Genomic DNA, 18,680 nt, shown 5'->3' on the forward strand with positions numbered 1-18,680 from the left:
CCTCAAATACAAAGACTTACCAGAGACCGCACACCTTTGCTGTAGCTGAAGGCAAACAGAAGGGAAGTTTTCTCACCCAAGAAAGGCATCTTTCTGACAGTCTGAACTGCTTACTGTCCTTCCTCCAAAGCCTTAGACTTTCCAGAGGCCCCATTCTCAACTAAGCTCATCATTCACAGTCAGATCCCTTGAAAGTACCAACTTTAGAGCAGTTTACCCAAACTAGGTAGTTGAAAACTCATAGAATTTCATATTAGTTGGCTGGGACCTAAGTGATAACTGTCTTGTTCAATAAATATTTGAATGCTGTTCAGAGAATGTTAGGTGCTGAGGACATAAAATCCTTGCAAGAGTTCTCAGTCTAGCATCAGTGACAAGATGGTTAAACCAATAACTGGCAAACAAAGAGTGCTTTAATAAACAATATGAATAATCCTCACATTTAGCTTAAACCTTCAGTATTACCTTTCCCATGAGACCTCACAGCCATAGGACAATATCCCCAAGTACCTGTTGAACTAGATCGTGCCCAACTACATTGCAGATTTTATCCCTAAGGAGGATATCCACCCTCTCCTGACACTCAGGTTCTCACCTTGCTGCTCTGCTGCCAGCAATGGTGGGAACTCAAGTTCAAGTATTTGGTTCTAAATCCCAACTGCTCCCTCCAACACTTGAGTCTGCACAGGCCCGGAGCTCATTTTTCTGTTCTCTTAAATCCACTAGATCAAAAGTTACTATGGACTAGTTTGTATCTTCTAGAATTTTCAGTGGTTTCAGAGAGAGAGATGGGGGTAACTCTTTGGGAGTGATGGATATGTTCATTACCTTGATGGTGTGATGGTTTTATGGGCCTATACATATGTCAAAATTTATCAAACTGCACACTTTACATGCGGTTTATTCTATGTCAATTATACCTCAATAAAGCTGTAAAATGTAAAAGAAAAAAAGAAAGTCAACATCACCTTGATTTCTAATGATTTCATGGAGGGGGCGGGAATCTCCTTTAATAATTAATTTGAGTCCCCAAGAAAAAGAGGAAATTCTCTTCCAAGGAGGAGCTGCTCAGCAGTGGACCTGAAGAGGCTGCTGACAGCAAGAGCAACAGCTCCAAGAAAAAGAAAAAGTTCCAAAAGCTATCCCAGGAAGATTGGAAAGGACATTTCCCTGATGTGGCACAATCCACAGAGATATTTCCCAACCCATCCCCTCTATCCTAATAAAAACAATTCACAAGAAAAAAAATAGTTAATTGAGATTATAAGTTCTAGCATCCCCACAGTATAACATAAAACTAGGAACCAGGGCACCTGAATCTGATCCTGCGTGCAAGCTCGCTCTATCCCCAGGGCCGGGCACATAGTAGACCCTTTAAATCTCAGTTTAATAAATTACTGTTACCAGACAAAGGATGGAAGCTGCAAATCAGGACCACGTTTCAGATGGAGGGCATTCAAAAACATAGTCTGAACCCCATCATGGCTCACCAGGCTTCACCTACTCTCCTGCATACACTCCAACATCTAAAGCCAGGAGAACGAAGAGGAGTGAAACAGGAGTAATTAGTCCCTGCTGAAGTCCCAGTAAACAGACAGCCCAAGAGGAAAGAAGGGAACATTAAGACTACAGTTACTTTGGGAAAGAAAGATTTATTTATGAAATCAAGGAAACTGTCAGGGCTTGGGGTTATTGAGGTAACAATTTATGGGGGTGTCTAGAGAAAGGCTGCTTAGGAAGACCAGGAGCTGGAGAAAGTTCCATTTCTGTGTTAGCATTAACATCACTGACCGTTCCCACAGCTCAGCCATCCTGGGATCGGATTCCAGGAGCCGCAGAGGAAGCCAAAGCCCTGCCTCCCATCACCAAAGTTGTTTCCTGCTTCGTGCTTGAACTGCACAAAATGATCCACCCCTCTCTGGACCCTGTTCTCTGCAGTTTCTTCATTCTTCCCACACCACACCACACCACATATATTATATGGAAAGTAAATCCTTTTCTATTATTTGGTAACTCTAAGAGCAGGAAGGAAAAGAGAGGTTGTGTTCCCCTTAATAGACATGGCTTGGGTATGTATGCATGTATATGTATGACTGAAACACTAGGCTGTACACCAGAAATTGACACAACATTGTAAACTGACTATACTTCAATTAAAAAAAGAAAGAAAGAAAGAAATGGCTTGGACCTTTTGATGCTCCTTTGGCAGCTGCACCCTTCTTTTTCTCCATCAGTCTGTCCTCTCTGCATTCTCCCAGACCCATTCACACAAACACCAGAGCTGACTCTCCTGTAGGAACTCATCTACATAGCTGCTCTCTTCCTGGCCAAACCTTGGAGCCAGGCTCTGCAGCTTCCACCCACTCCCCGCGCCACCGTCCCGCCCCCGCTCCCCTCCCTGCCCCCCCCCCCCGCCCCCGTCCCCGACCCCCACCCCGCCGGGGCCCCAGTCTTCCTTGAGCGCTCCTCCCACTCTTCTCTAGGCCCAGTCAGTTTCTGTACTGCCAAACCCCAAATCCGCGGGGCTGGCCCAGCAGAACCCAGAAGGGGGCGGGCTGAGAGAAGGGATGGAGGGATCAGTGTGGGGGCCACCAAACGGCAATTCCAGATTTTGGAGGAGCTCGCTGCCTCACTCTCACCTAGCAGTCCGGACCGCTGGCGGAGAGGCAGGAAGGGGAGGAGACCCAGGGGAAGTGGCCAAGAGAGATACATTTTTTCAGCCTGAGAACAGAACTGGAGGGAAGAAGCCAGCTCCGAGTATCCCTTTGTCCCTTTTCTAGGTAGGAATCAAGACTTTTCATCCCTCTTTGCACCTAGAACAAAGAACACTGACCACAAGAGACCTTGTACCTCAAATCTAGATACATGGTTTAACATATGAGAGAATATTTTAGATTGTACATCTTGAAGAAAATCCAGGTCTCTCAATTGCTCTTTATTAAAAATGATAGTGGACTCAGGAGTCCAAAGGTAAAGAAAAAAGACCAGAGCTGTGTCAGTCAGTAAAGACACACTTGAGAAGGAGAAAGGAAGTGTGTCAAACCTCATTTTTGCTGTTTTTCAGACTGAGTCTTGACCTATCAGTGGAGATGTTGTAACCAATATTTTTTTGATGGAATATAGAAAAGAATAGAAATAGTAAGGGTAAGTATTATTTCAGGTATGTAAACACAGGATGTAAAATGTATTTCTTACTATGGATCATAATCAAAGTCTGAAAGCAGCTAACTTATGAGGCCACTTGTGATCAAAAAGAAATGAGAAAGATTCCTTCCCCCACTCCCTCTTAGAGAGAAAAAAAAACAGACACCCAACACCATCCTGCCTGCTGCTTTATTTTCCTTAGCGTTGCCTTCCAACCACACCTCCTCAGGTTTCATCCATGCTGATTCCATGGCTCAGGTTCTCAGGTCTGGAGTTCAAATCATCAGGTGAAGCCCCACCCACACTACCCTCAGTGGCCAACCACCACCCACCACAGCCTGATGGAGCCTCTGGCAACCAAGGATGCTCTGTTCCCTGAAAGAAGAAATTCAAGGGTGAAATGCACATAATTCCATACCCTCAGTCTCCTCCACCCACACCAAGATGCTAAAGATGATCCTCATCTCTTTGGACTGGAGAAGACAGCCAACTGTATGGAAGCAGGGAGGAGAATGGAGGATGACCACACTGAATGAGTGGTGAGGGAGTGAAGGAGGGATTCTGGAATTTGTAGAGTACCACACTGGGAATCAACTGGGCACCGCTGTCCCACCATCACTCATCTTTCACTGGTGTCTATACCCCAGACTTTAGGAGAGTCACTCAACTCCTCTTTTCAGTCTCCATCGCATAAGTCAGACCCCTTCAGTCCATCTACTCACTGACTCCTGACTCCACCCAGTGATTCCCCATATCAGGGTTTCTCAATTGACCTCACCTCGAATGCTCTATGCCCCACAGGACCCCCTAGTGTCAGCTACCACATGGGGCAAAAGAAGACTCCAGTTTCCATCCATCCTTCTGCTTCGTCTCCCAAGCCCTTTCTCCCAACCCACGACTCACAGCATGTTCTTCAGGGCACAGGCTGCCTCACTCCTCCTGCATGCTGAGGATTCGCAGTAGGATATTGTACACATCCTGTTCCATGTAGCCCTGTAGGTGGCAGGAAAGAAACAAAAGGAGAAGAACAGAAAGTGGGAGAGTTTCTGTGGTGCAGTAGAATGCTACTTACCAACTGTGTGCCCTCGCTTATGGTACTTAACTTCTCAATGGCTGTTTCCTAATCTTTACAAGGAAGATAACCATGTCTACTTTTCCAGATGGCTGTGGGAGTTACAAAGCACCTAGTGCATAATAAGCGTTTGATTCTTTGTAGTTTATTATTTTTCCTAATAAAGGAGCAAGCCACCCACCTCTTTTTCAGGAAAAAGCCTTACAGTGGACCAGAGAATTGAAAAGGAGGGGCAAACACCTCTCCCCCCCACATTCATGCACAAACTCTCTTGATCTGCCTCTGAGATCCAGAGACCTGGCACTGGAATATCTAAAGTCCAGCCTTCTGAGAGATGACAGGAATGTGCAGGTAAGAGAAGGGACCCCAAATGCAGTGCCGCCTGCCCATCTCTCTACCTCTGCCTCCTCCGATGCTCACCTGAGCGGCATTCAGCAGATGATTCCTATAGGTGGAGATGATCTCTTCGTGGTTCTTCTGGGAATCCTGGGAGTGAGCATCAGTGGGAGGTCATATGCCCCACCTCCCACACTCACCCGGATCCCCTCAACACGAAGAACAATGGGGTAAGGTGGTCAGCTGTGCCAGGTAGGCTCCCCTGGCCATCCCTGACTCAGCCTAGACCACTGCCTGCCTGGCCGGGCCCCTGGAATCCCCAGAATCTCTCCCATGGACATATCACTTCCACTGTGCACCCCCTTCTCTAGCAGCGTACATCTCCCTGAGGGCCAAAACACACCTGCAGCTGTAGGGTGAGGCGAGCACTTTCTCCCCGAGCTGCTAGCACCTCCTCTGAGAGCTGCTCCAGCTTCTTCAGCAATTCCTTGATCTGAGGCCACAAGAAGAGAAAGGGAACCCACGAGGCCCCCATCATTTCCCACCTGGAGTCAAGTCAGTTTCATTTTACTGGGTATTCAATATCTGCCAGATACGTTTACACTCATTGTCTCACTTCATACTCAAAACGGCTCTTCTTCTGTTCCAACAAGAATGGTATTTCTCAGAGGGACGTATTGGTCACATTTTGTAGGTAAGGAGCCTGAGTTAAGTAATTTGTCAAAATCATACAGCTAATAAATGACAAAATCAAGGTTTGAAGCAAGATCTCTTTGAATTCATGGTCCATGCTCTTAACTCTGAACTGGATCCCAGTCTTCTTCTGGCTACTGACCACTGAGGGAAATGGAGATGAGTTTTTATGGCTTGTGAGGCTGAGGCACGAATTCGGTGAATGATAACCAGCAGGATTAGGAATGGTGGTAATGGGAATAATGAAAATAGCTAACTTTTATTGAGTACTAGCCATTTGCCAAAAATTCTTCTGAGTATTTTTTAATAGAATACCTCATTTAATGTAATCCTCACAATGATTCTATTATTATCCCCATTTTATGGTGATGAGAAAATTATGATGAGAAAACTGAGGCTTAGAGGCTTCGATAACTCACCCAAGATCAAACAGTAAGTTTTGCAACTGAAACTCAAATGCAGATAATCTCAGTTCAGAGCTGACGGCGCTACTTATTTTTGACCATTTTTCTACTTTTACCTTCTCCTTCAACACCAACACAACATTCCTTGCTTTAACTAGCCTCACGCCACACTGATCCCTATTCTGTATAACATCCCTTCTATTTTTCTGTACTTTATCTTATGTAAAATGTATACTCCCTATATTTTTAAGCATTCTAACTTTGGTCACGTGCACACATTTTAATGAGTCTAAATTCATTCATTTCACAGATAGTTCTAGAATTACTAAATTCATTGGTAAACTGATTTTTTAGAATTCATAAAACATGTCTCTTAGAAACATGTAGACTTGCATTTAATTTTAGAGCAATCCTTAGGAAACTCAGGTATCTAACAACAGTGCTCAAGCTTTTTTCTTCGCATTGGCACCCTCTTTGTCAATGGAAATCTTGTGCAGAATCTACTCTGAAGTGGGAGGGGAAAAGGGGGCTATAGCTCAGTTTACTTTTCTTAACCTCTCAGCCCCCGGAGTCACCTCCTCAGAACCCTAGCAAAACCATAGCTACTCGCTGTATTATCAGATGTCTTAAATACACTATTTAAGTCAAAATCCTAATAAACCAACGGTGGTAGCCCTGAGCACACTGCTGCTGAACCCTGAGTCCCAAATTTTAATACCTAAGTGTCCCCTTCTCTCTTCTATTTATAACTTACCTCACCTCCAGTCTCAACCCCAAGCCCCCCAAACTCAGGAGAACAGAGCATGGTCCTTGCAGATGACTGGTGTTCTATTTGGGGGATTACTCTGATGAACCGAAGGTAAATTCAGGTTAGCAGACCCCTGAACACACAGAAACCTTCCCTGACGCTCCCTCGCCTGCTCACCTTGGCCTCCTTGTCCCGACAAGCGCCAATCAGATGCTCCACCTTGTCTTTCAGCAGCTCCGCCGTTTTCTCGAACTGCTCCGAGCGCCCGCGCATCTCGCTGGCCTGGCGCTCCTGCTCCGCGGCGCGCGCCGCTAGGTCCCCGCTCCTGCGGCGCTCCTCGGCCACGGCCTCCCGCAGCCGGCCCGTCTCTCGGCAGGCGGTGTTATACTTTTCCAGCAGAGCCTTCAGCTCCTGGCCCCACGCCTGGGCCTGGGCCACCAGCGATCCGCGAGTCCTCTCGTGCTGCCGCAGACTGGCGGCCTCCCGGGCCCTCAGCGCGGCCACCTCCTCCGTGGCTTGGTAGAGCAGCTGCTTCAGCTTCCCGATCTCCTGGCTTTTCCCGCTCATCGTGGCCTGGACCGCCCGCAGCTCTTCCTCCAGCTTCCCCAGGTCTTGCTCCAGAGCGGCCACTTGGGGGGGTGCTGAGACCTTGCAGGAGGCCCCCTGCTCCCCACGTGGGGCAGGGGAACTTCGAAGCCGCTGGTTTTCCTCTTCCAGCCGAGCCAGCGCCTGCTGGGCCTCGCGATGCCTGTCCACCAGGGCGCTGATGCAGGCCTGCAGCTCCTCCAGGGGCTCGGCCACTGTGCTCCGGGCACTCGCCTTGCCCACCAGGTCTGGGGGCAGGCGGTCCCACAGCCCTTGGAGGCCACTGCTCTGGGAGGCCAGGCGCTTCCGCAGCTTCTCGGTGGCCTGCTTCTCCATGGCCAGTTCATCTGTCAGCAGCCCCACGCTCCGCCGCAACTGCTGTAGCTGGACCTGCGCCTCTGGCTTGGGCACAAACTCCCGCTGGAGTCGCTGGCTCAGGGACTGCAGCTCCCCCTGCAACCGCTGCCGCTCCCGCCCCAGTTCCCCCAACTCCTCCAGCAAGTTACTGTTGCTCAGTCTCAGTGCTGACACCTCCTTCTCCAGCTGCCCCTCTGCCAGGCCTCCTCCTGCCATCTGTTCCCTTCCAGGGGCCCCTAGAGGCTCTCCCCGGACCCCAGGAGCCCTTTTTTCTCTCCCTTCATCCCATTTGGTGATGGCCTCTGGGCCTACCTTTGGGGCTCCCTCTCTGGGCTCCTGGGCGGGGGCCTCAGGTTTTAGTTGCAGTCCTGCCTTTGCTCGATCCAGCCTCACCAGCACCCGCTCCAACCTGGCCTCCATCTTCTCCCAGGCAGCTGCTGCTGCCTCAGCCCGGGGCGTCCCCAGAGCTCCCTCCAGGACTGGTCTTGACAAAGCTCCCCAGGCAGCATCCTTTTCTCGCCACACCGCAGCCAGATCCTCCCTCAGTTGTAACAGGAGTTGGTTCATGGCCACTGTGCCTGTTGGTTCTGCCCCTGGGGCCTGGCGCCTCTCTTTCTGGCCGGCACACAACTGGTGTGTATGATCGGGGCCGAGGGCCTGCCCACTACTAGTGGTCAGTTGCTGTCCAGTGGCTTTCCCCATGGTCTCAGACTTTGGGCTCTGGGGTGGCCCCTGTTCTTCTGGTTGGGACCGTCCATGAGCTTCATACTGGATCTCCCCTGGGGCCGAATCCTCAGCCTTGTTGGAAGCGAATACTGGGTTTGCTGCACCTGCTGCCTGCAGCTGCTTCAGCTCTCGTACGCGCTTAGCCAGCAGGCCCAGAGGACAGCCCTGCTCCATGCCGTCTCCTCCAGGCCGGAGACTAGAGCTCTGGCCTTCTGGACCTGCGGGCTCTTGGGAGAGGAGGAGCCCCAGCTCCTGCACCTGCTCGTGAATCTGGTTCTTCAGGTCCAGGTAAGCTGCGGCTTGAGCCTTACACTCTTCTGTCTTCCGCACCAGCTCCTGCTCCAACTGAGAAACTTTCCTCTGCTCCTCTTCATACTTCCATTTCCACTCTTCTGAGCATGGGTCTTCCTCCTCCTCTTCCTCCGGCTCCTCCTCAGGCTCTGCTCTCCATGGGCTCTTAGGTGGAGAACCCACCTGAGGCTCAGCTGGAGAGGCCTATGAAGAAAAAGGAAGAGTGAAGTAAATCCAGGCAGCTGACCCAGGAGGGCCTTTCTTCCCTTAGACTGTCTCGATGCCCCAGTGATCACTGCCTGGGAGAAATCCCAGTGGGAAAGCCTGGGGTGGATCAGGAGCAAAAGGGGCAGGCACTTAGGGTCTTACCTGGGATGCAGGATCTGGGTGTTGAACTAGCTGGTGACCTATATGAAAAGACATGGGGGAAATGAGAGAAGAGATGGGGTCCCTGTGCTTCTAGCCCACACTCTGTCTTCAGCCCTTTTCTGAGAGGAGTGGGCCCTCAGCGCTGATGACCTTACCACACATGTCTTTCTGGTGCCAGAAGCCACCCCTATCCGATGGGTCCCTAACTATCTGGCAGCCTCGGTTCCCTGTCTCAGATATGCCAGCTCATTCATTTTTTTCAGTCACTTATTCATTGGACACTGTGCCTGGTACCGTTATAGGCACCAGGACCTCAGTGGTGAGCAAAACAGAGATGGCCTGTCATCTGAGGGGGTTACGGTCTAGTAGGGGAGAGAGAGACTGACCATCGAGCCACACATGTACAACTACAACTCACAGATGCCAGCGACAGCACTGGTCAGAGATGCCTTCAGGGAGAGACAAGGCTGCAGTAAAGAATTTGGGGAATTTGGAGTCATCTCCCAGCAGCAGCAATAAATAAGAAAACACTCAACTAAAGTGACCAATATTTGTCACGTGGATTATTTCCATGGGAACAAACGGTGTTTTAAGAAGTTTCTTTGATTCTAAGTCAATCGTGGAGCATCTTGAAGTTACAAAAGGGTATCCGCTTTACCTCCACGCCCCTGCCGGCTCAGGGCCTGCTGCAGCAGCCTCCACAGCGTCCCGTCCTGCGTGCGCAGAGCGTACTGCAAAGCATCGTGGCCCATGCTGTCCACAGCCCCCACATCTGCTCCATGGCTCAGAAGCAGCTCAGCCACTTCGGCACTGCCCTTTTCACAGGCCAGAATCAGAGCCGATCTGTGGGTTGGGACAAATCTGAGCATAGGCTTCTCCCATGGAATCCAGGAGTCCTGGTTTCAGAAAGTCACTCACAAGGTCATCTCTCACACAGTGTGCTCAGGGGAGCTGCAGACCAATGCCGGCCAGTGACAAAGCACTAGACTAGACCAGAACTTTTCAAATGTTACTCCTTGCAGCTGCAGCATCAGAAAGCAGAGGCCCAATTGGAAGGGCTCCATTTTCATCTGCTTTATATACTGAGGTTCTGCATAAATTCTTTATTGGGAAAAAAGGATTCCACTGTTTAGAAGATAGTTTGGAAACCAGTAAATTAAACTAGTGGATCCAGAGGAACTGATTCTACTGGCAGAGTCTTCTGTGCTGGGAAGATGGTGGTGGCAACAGCAGAGTAGGGACGTATGAGGATAACGTTCTCAACTTCCCGGGAGGAAAATAGGGAGGCAGCGGCAGAGCTCTTCTGAACCACTGCTGGGAAGGAGGGAGCTTCCCAAGAAAACAGGGACTAACCTGCTTTCTTCCCCAACACACATACACACACACACACGCATACACACTTTGCCCAGTGGCTCCTTTCTAGATTGGTCAGGGTCTAGATTTGGGGTGGAAAGTTGGAGAAGGCTCACTTGTCATTCTTGTCAGTGACATTAACCCGGGCGCCTCTCTGCAGTAGCTGTGAGCAGATAGCTGCGTGACCACCCAGGGATGCAATCATCAGGGGTGTGCGTCCATCCTGCACAGATTGTGGGAAGGGTTCATGAGGAGCCAGGGGAGTTAGGGCTTTGACACACTCCTACCAGCCCCCTCCTCCCCGCACCGCTCCAGAAAAAAGCTCCAGGGGGCTCAGTACTCCTTCTCAGAGGGTTAGGAGCTCTGAGGAAGAGGAGGTGGTACTGCACAACCCCTGGTCATGGAACTTGGCTGATTAAGTTCAGAGAGAGCTGCAGCCTCCCCGGGTAGGGCCCTGCCCAGCTGCCCGGCTGACACTCACATTATCCAGGACATCCAGGAAGGCCTCGTGGTCACACAGGAGGAGCACACTTGAGGCACAGCCAGAGGAGGCTGCGGAGGGCGGAGGGGTGATCGGGTTAAGGGGAAGCGGGAAGACACCCAGTCAGACCACGATGCAGCATCCCCTCCGAGCATCTCAGCAGTCAGCCCTGACCTGCCCTTCCCACCAGATGTGATCCTCCCCTCCCTTCTCGCTGTCTGCCCCCTGCAGCCCTGTTTCCCACCAGTCCCTCAGCACACACCTACCTGCCCAGTGCAATGGACTACGATTATCCGCATCGACTGCGTCTTCGTTGGCACCATGCTGCAAACAGCCACAAAGGGAAGCAGCCTGGAGCATGGTGTTAACACCCTCATCCCATACCCGCTGTGGGGTCACTGACTTTCACGGTACTATGGGGAGGGACAGGAGGACCACGGCTTTGGCGGACGACTAGGCAAGCCCAGTCCAGTCCTGGCAGGGGATAGGCAGCCTTGAATTGTAGCCCTGGTTCGTAAACCTAGGGCCTAAGAAAAATCAGATTACTGGTGAATAAACATGTTAGGGAAAATGACACCTGTGTCTATGTTTGGTACTTTAGGATCATAACTGGGAAACTTGGACAGGGCCAGGAAGAACAAAAGCAGAGCGGCCATTTGCACAATGGCCTATCGCACTGTGCCTTTTGAACTTTTGGGGACTAATGTATGAACTGTCCACGTGTCATTTCACACGTATGTTTCTCTCTGTACTCCTAGACGACAAACTCCTCATAAACAGACAGTAGGCTTTGGGTTTAGCGTGAACACCTCTGTCACCCTTCCACCTGCCCATCGTCACAGCAGTTAGTCTCTGCCAAAGGCCGGGCGCAGTGCACGCATGTTGACTGACTGGCAGTCCGTCCCTGGCAACTCCGCTTTATGATGTGCCCCCAGGGGCAGCATTAAGCAGGGTCCCTGCATACGGTAGGTGTTAAGTAAATGTTTGCGAATTAATGTATAAGTGGTTACCAGCTCTCTTATGAGGACAAGAGGGCAACATTTGGCCAAATATGGCTGGTGAGTACCAGACAACGTTAGGAGTCTCTGATCCACTCCTTCCTTTCCCAGGAGTAGTATCGAGGGTTGCTCTTACCTGCAGCAGGACCTTGACACACTGTGGCTGGCAGGAAATGGTGGCCAAGTGCAGGGCGGTGCTTCCTGAAAGAGAAAGAAGTGGAGAGGGAGGGTGGGTGGCCCCATGCATGCGGATGACTCACAGGGAGGGAAGGCAAGAGACACACAGATAATAGGCGGGAGATTAGAGAGAGAAGCTCTCAGCCAGTTGGGGCCAGAAATTCCTGTTCCCCGAGTGCCTGGTACCTGCGGTGGAGGTGGGAGTTGGGGTGAGGTATGCCCAGCTTGCAGGGAGGGAAACCCCTGGAAGGATGCTGGCCGGAACTTATGAGGAAAGAAGGCGGGGGTGCTACAGTTGGAACCTCCAGCAGGGCCCAGCACTGGCCCCCCTGCTGCTATAAAGCGAAAAGCAAGCCGCTGACCCAGGTCTTAGCCTCACTCACCATCCTCATTCTTGCTGTTGATGTCAGCCCCGTTTGCAAGCAGTATAGTCAGACATTCTGTCAGACCTTTGGAGGCTGCCAGGTGAAACCTGCCAGAATCAAAGCCAAGAGGCAGAAGGATGAAGGGCCCGGGGGTCGAGGAATGGGAGAATCTTAATAAGCACTGCCTGCCATGCTCCCTCACCCCAAAGCCAACCCCAAAAGCAGAGAGGGACACTCCCCTAGCCTGACTTTCTGAGAAAGAGATGCCTATATACGTGGCCTACTGTCAGAACGTCAGGGGAAGCTGGAAGCAAAGATAGAAATTCTTATAGCTATGGGTCTCAAGCAATCTCAGAGTATCGCAGGGGTACCCAGGGAACACATAAATACCGTTGCTCTGAGGACAGGAAACTTAGCAAACTGGAAGTGTCTCAGGAAGAGTCGGCCAGAGCAGAGCAGAGGGCTGGACATTTGAGGGCAGAGACAAGGGATGACACCCCTCTTGTCTGAGCACCCCTTCCAGCCACATGTCTCATGGCTGCTGTGCACTCCCAATTTCTCACGCATACACCCCTTCCTCCTTGTGCAACGGAAAAATACTCTATTTAGTGTTGTTTCACTTTTCTGTTTGTTTCATGGTCTTTCTGGCCTTTTTGGTCAGTTTTGTCGATGTGGGCTGTGAGGTGTATGAGCTCAGGGACAGTGCCTTCTACCCCACTCTGTGCAACACGTGGTATGCAGAGACATGCGGGTATGCTTGTAATTAAGACAAAAAGGGCTCTGAAGTTGAAGGTATTCCCTGGTCTTACATCCTATTGGGGCTTGGGGTTTTCAAAGGGAACCACATGCCAAGGATGGGGTCAAGAGGACTTACTTACGGGGACTGACCGTTCGAGTCCAGCTTGGTGGGTCGGGCAGATTTCCTGGAGGCCAGGGCAGCCACGCGTCCCACGTCCCCCCGCTGCACTGCCTCCAGCAGCTTCTGATCACGGCGGTTCCATCTCTCCACCTGATCCAGAACCACAAATTGTGTAAATATAGGTGGTGAGAAAGGAGTGGAGAAAGCAAAGAAAGAGATGGTTAGGATGCCAGGCAAGGGAAAAGGGACATCCCTGAGAGCCTTTCAATGTTCCACGAGTCACTCTTTCTAGATCAGTTAGTCCTTCTTAGGTGGGCCAGTTAAATAGTCACCAACTCATATGCCACTGAGGACTATGGCCGGTGATTGCCAGCCCTGAACCAAAAAGTGCTTGGACTACTGAATTGAAAATCATTTTTGAGTACTGCCTGCCCATAGTGTTTCAAATGTCTGTTTAATTATCATTGAGATTATTGTTGGTAGGCGCACAACCCCGAGCAACCCTAGCCAGGACTCCTTTCCCTGTTGTTCTTAGGTCTTACTGGAGCAAATGGAACCCAGCTGACCATTCTGGGCTGGGTTTACATTGCCTCTCTACTCCCCAGGCTGCTCTGGGTTTTTGTTGCTGTTGTTGTTCTCATACATTCGAGAAATCAAGGCGCCTGGCTTCAGGTCACAGCTAGGAGTCCAAATACCAGCCATACCATCTCTACCCATTGGCTTTGGGGCCCAAAAGTGGGAGGAGACGCAGAGTTTCTGTTTTCCATCCTCATACCTATGCCCTTTGGCTAGTCAGTCATTCTTCCCCTTCCATGGCAACAACAACCAAAGGAGAAGGCCAGTCTCCAGCTAGGCCCGAGGGGGCAGCAAGCAGCAGCTCCCCTCCCACCCCTCCCCTCCCTCGTCATTTTCCTGGCGGGGAACAGCTGCCCAGACAACAGCCGCACCTGGGCACGCATTGTCCCGCCCTTCCAGCTTGACTTTTGCAGGCGGCGGGGTAATTACTATAACTGACATGAGACATGTATTACGGGACATGAGAGAACCGCTTAAAAACACCCAGGGCTGAAAGCACAGAAAAGTCTGGTTTGACCCACGGAGGGGAAAGGAAAGGAAGAAGGGATGCAAAAATTTGAGGACTGGTGAAAAGGGCCCTAGATGAATGTCTGTCAGCAGGCCTGAGTCTGGGGTTCAGCTACTTGCTCAGCTACGTGACCTAGGTAAGCCATGGAACACCTCCAACCTGTGTCCCCACCTGTAAAGTGTGAAAAGTAGTAACTACCTCATCGTGTTGTAGTAAATGAGCTCATGCATATAAAATATTTCTGTAAACTGTAAAGAGCGATACAAGGGCACAGCATTCTTATTAAAAAAACAGGAAGCGGTGGGGGATTGCTGGGGGCACACTGGACTTTATGAGGTGTAATCCCGACAAGAAAGAGGCTATGGGAGGAGGTGGGGAAGAACAGAGTCTACGGATGAGGCCAAATAACTCATTTTCAAACACTGTTTACACAGTCATCAAGAACAGGAAAGATGTTAAATACCCAAGTCATAAAATTAGCTAGGGCAGATGGATTCTGAGGCGATGCCCTGCACAGCGCTTGGAACTCCTCAGAGCCCTTTCAAGTGCTATTTCAGTTAGCGTCTCGGCATCCCTGCAAGGTAGCGAGGGCTGACAGGATCTTATCTAGTTGACAGAAAAGAAACGGAAGCACACCGAGGTTAGATAACTGTCCAGGGCCACACCACAAAATAGTGGTGAAATTGAGATTAGAGCCCCGGCCAGCCGATGCCAGTCCTAGTTCTCGCCGCTGGACCACACTGCCAAAGAGTTGTGGAAGAAGGTTCACTTGTTTTCAAAGGAACAGTCCATGACCACCTCCAGTGCGAAGCCACCCACCTTCAGACACTACTCCCTGCAAGGAGAAGAGTCTCCAAACAGGTTAATTCTCAAAGGACAAAATAAGCAAAATGCCTCCTCCACATACCAAGAGACTGAGACGTAATATTACAGTATCCAAGGTCCCCTGGGGGCCAGGCCACCCTCAGAAAAAGCAGAAAGCTGGAACTCCACTCCGCCACAGGGCACTGCCATCCGTCTGAAGTTCTCTGTTTAAAATCCTGATTCTAACACCTTCTATCCTCGTGACTTTAGGCGAGTAGCAACTTCTCTGAACCTCTGTTTCCTAACGATATAACACTACACGAAGCGCCTAGCACTGTCTGTCATGTAGTAAGTACACAGTAAGTGTTAGTCCCAATCCCCATGCTTCCTAGCCTTGCCGGGCACATTTTGGATATTCTTGGGCTCAGAATTCTCCATCCAGAGGAGTGGGAGGAAGGGGATCTTGCTCATATCAGCCAGCCAAGCTGTATAGATGGTAATGGTGTTTCCTAGCAATGTGGGTACTTCTCTTTCCTGCTCAATAGTTAGAAATCCAGCCAGTTCACTTCCTATAATCTTGTTATACCAAGAAGAATTTAGAATAGGTGGAAATTCTTCATGGACAAACTTCTGCAGAGCTAAGGTAAAGAAGAACAGAAGTATTCTCCCATACTCCAAGATCCAGTCTATTGCTCACCCCAGCGCCTTAGAAAAGAGGCAGTGGGTTACCATCACAGCCTCAAGGGCACAATCACCAAATAAATCAGCAGACTCAGAAGCAAGGATAAGCTTTGCATTTCTGTAGCCAAGATTGGGGGCTCTTTGTAGAAGTAATTGCAGCCTCTCCTTATCTCTGGCTGTGTTCCTGTGGGAACCCCATCAAGATGGAACATGCCAACAGGAGAGAGAGAAAGAGCAGCTACCGCTGTAGGACAGGTGAATGGAAATAGAAAGGCTGCCCAGGAGGAACCAGGAACTGACTCTCAAGTTTTAAAATGCAACAGCCATTCCTCTAAACTGATCCAGTGCCAGTGGTTTAAAGCTGTTTTCTGGTTTACTTCCTACATAGGCACAGTAAGCTAATATGCAAGACACCTTTAAGGTCATCCTCTACTTGAATAAAATGAAATGAGATTATAGGAGTTGGCTTTTATTTGTTTGTTTGTTGAAATTCCTATATTCTGGAAAATTTAGATTAATATTTAACTGATCACTGATCTTTCAGTCCTTATCGAAATCTGAGGGTGTGATCTGGACCCAGGGATGGGAGAGGGGATAGAAAGAGGTGATCTTCTGCTACGACTGGGAAGTTAGGCTTTGGGAGTGGTCAGGAAGGCTGTCACACTATTTCTCTGACAAACTGGTCCAGAGTGGTTTGCCACCCAGGGAGTGGAGGAATTTATCATGAGACTTGTGGGGACGTTTCATGAGGAAACAATTCGTAGCTGAAACTGGTCCATCGTCAAGCTTGTTGGATCCCTACCCTGACTGAGGAAACAGGTTTTTTTTTCCCAGCTAGGAAGTCCTGACTCCACCCAATTTACTACCTATAATCTCGTTATACTAAGAAGAGTTTAAAATGGGTAGAAATTCTGCATGGTCAAACCTCTGTAGAGCCGCAGTGAAGGACAAATCAATTTGGTGATTGTGCCCTCGAGCAATTTTCAAACTCCAACATTCAGCCCGTAGTTCGCCCAGCATCCCAGAAAGGAGCCACTGACCGACAGCTGGAGCCACAGGAAGTACAAAATAGTTTCCCTGTCCCTAAAGAGCAGGTAGACTCCACAGACCTGAAGGGGAGGGCACTGTGGAGGACTTTTAGTAACCGAGGAAGAGTCCATGTGAGTAAGAAAATCATTATGAGGTAAGCAGAGATGGGCAGCCTCAGTTTCTGGTACCTAGAGCAGTCAGTCATTCAGTAAATGGCTTTTGATTGGTTGATTAATGTGTGGAAACTAAGTGAGGAAGCAAATGTAAGTAGGCCGAGAACAGGCCTCAACAGAGTTCCTACTCTTGCCTCATAGCTCACTTCCAGGCTTCCACGGCCCACCCATGCAGAGTAAGCTGAGCATTTCTCATGTTTGCTTGATGAGAGAAACCACGAGTCAAGTCGGGTTAAGCAATATCACTATAGGTAGTCAGCTACTTCACTTCTAAATGAGCCATAATCCCAGTCTGCACAGGAAATTTCATCCCCAGATAAGGGGTCTCTCTGTAAAAGACCTTCACAGAAGGAGAAGAGGTAGCCTCCCTTAGCCACTACCTTCTGTAGCTTCTTCCCTGTGTTTTGTTCTGAGAGAACAGTGGAAGGAGAGTGGCTGCTACTGGGAACTCTCAGAGTGAATCCACTTTATCCTCTCCTCCTCTCACTGTCACCGTTCCCCAGCTCAGTCCATGGGAGCAGAGAGTCCAAGCCCTAAACAGCTGGGTGAGGGTTTAGAATGAAGGAAGATTCTGGAGAGAAGCAGGCAAAAGGCCTTGACTGGCCCAAGAACCAGTCTGATGACCAGAACTGCAGTGAACTGGCCAGGGTGGATTCTGCAGACAATTTACCCATTCCTTGGGGAGCAGCCAGGCAAATGTGCCTCCTCTGACACTGCCTGTCAGGCTGGCCAGGCCAGACTGCAAGATTAACTCACAGAGAGCAGGCAGGAGGAGATCGGGACAAAAGGGGGGAAAGTGGAATTGAACAACTACTGGACAGAGAGGGGCAGATTTTGAAGGGGAGAACAGGAAGGCTGCCGCAGTGGGAACACCAACTGGAAAGAGGTTTGGAGTGATGCCTGAGAGCCAGCGGTGGTGATGGGAGAATGGGAGTGGAAGTGCCATGGGTGAGGTGGGGGCAAGGACAGAGAAGACTCTATGAAGAAGGGCTAGAGGAGGGCACAGGGCTGGGAGTACTTATTAGGCTGAGAGGAAACAGCAAAGGTAGGGCCATATGGGAGGGCTGAGTTGTGAGGACAGGGCAGGGCTGGAAAATGGGGCCATGGGGCACTTGGAAGACAGAAAAGAGCTTGGGGATGAGCCGGGGCTGGGGAATAGGACAGATACTTTAGTTCAGTACTGGGAAACAGAGCAGAAGTAGAAAACAGAGCCTTAGGAGGGGGCAGGGGATGTAGGACACATATCAGAAGTTGGGGGTGTAGATGATAGGAAGACCAGAAAGCACTAAGGGAAAGGACCTTGGAGAGGGCAGAGGTTGGGAAGGCAAGTCAGAGGCTGGGGGACAGGGTCTTAAGGAAGGCAGGGCTGGCGGGCTGCACTGCGGGAGCGGAAGAGCTAGAAAAACCGGTGAAGAGAAAAGGCATGGAGATGGGACTCAGGACTTCTGTCACCGTAGGGCTTGGACCCCAACCCCATGCTCAGTCTGCCAGACATTTTAGCACCTACCGCCACCTGTGAACTGGAGCAGGAGAAGATGCGCTTCATGGCCGGGGCCAAGGCGACGGGGGGACGGGGACGCGAGGAGAGAGGGGCCACAGGTTCCCGAACCCACCGGACTCAGCTGCGGCTGTGCACAGGAGCTGTCAAAAGCAGAGCGGGGCCCGCCCCAGGACCCACCCCAGGACCCGCCCCAGACCACTTCGTTCAATCAGAGACAAGAACCCGAGGGCTGGGCTTCAAACTCCGCCCCTGATCCCGCCCCACTCCGCTGTTGCGGAGGCAAAAAGCCTGCAGTCTTCGGTTACGACGTAGTCTTGGCTTCAGCCTCGCTTTCCCAAACCGAGCCCGCCCCCAGCTCCGACCTGCCCTATAGCAAAAGGGAACCTACGGGCTCCGGCTAAAACACACCCCCAGCCCCGCCTCTCCCCGCTGTTCCAGGCTGCTGTTCCA

At 50.5% G+C, this 18,680-nt stretch overlaps 1 protein-coding gene across 1 annotated transcript; it reads right to left on the reverse strand.

Moving 5' to 3' along the window:
- Positions 1 to 3,320: 3,320 nt before the first annotated feature.
- On the reverse strand, positions 3,321 to 18,358 carry ANKRD35 (ankyrin repeat domain 35). Its single transcript, XM_031436541.2, has 14 exons — positions 18,237 to 18,358; positions 12,978 to 13,108; positions 12,118 to 12,206; positions 11,694 to 11,758; positions 10,826 to 10,883; positions 10,560 to 10,630; positions 10,195 to 10,301; positions 9,384 to 9,568; positions 8,726 to 8,763; positions 6,575 to 8,560; positions 4,956 to 5,045; positions 4,637 to 4,702; positions 4,048 to 4,137; positions 3,321 to 3,519 (listed from the first exon to the last, which is right to left on the reverse strand). Exons 1-13 carry the CDS (start codon positions 18,273 to 18,275, stop codon positions 4,075 to 4,077), a joined length of 2,988 nt encoding a protein of 995 aa, XP_031292401.1. The 5' UTR covers positions 18,276 to 18,358; the 3' UTR covers positions 3,321 to 3,519; positions 4,048 to 4,074.
- Between the last annotated feature and the right edge of the window lie 322 nt (positions 18,359 to 18,680).

This window comes from Camelus dromedarius, chromosome 23 (genome assembly GCF_036321535.1).
Source record: "Camelus dromedarius isolate mCamDro1 chromosome 23, mCamDro1.pat, whole genome shotgun sequence".
Lineage (NCBI taxonomy): Eukaryota > Metazoa > Chordata > Mammalia > Artiodactyla > Camelidae > Camelus > Camelus dromedarius.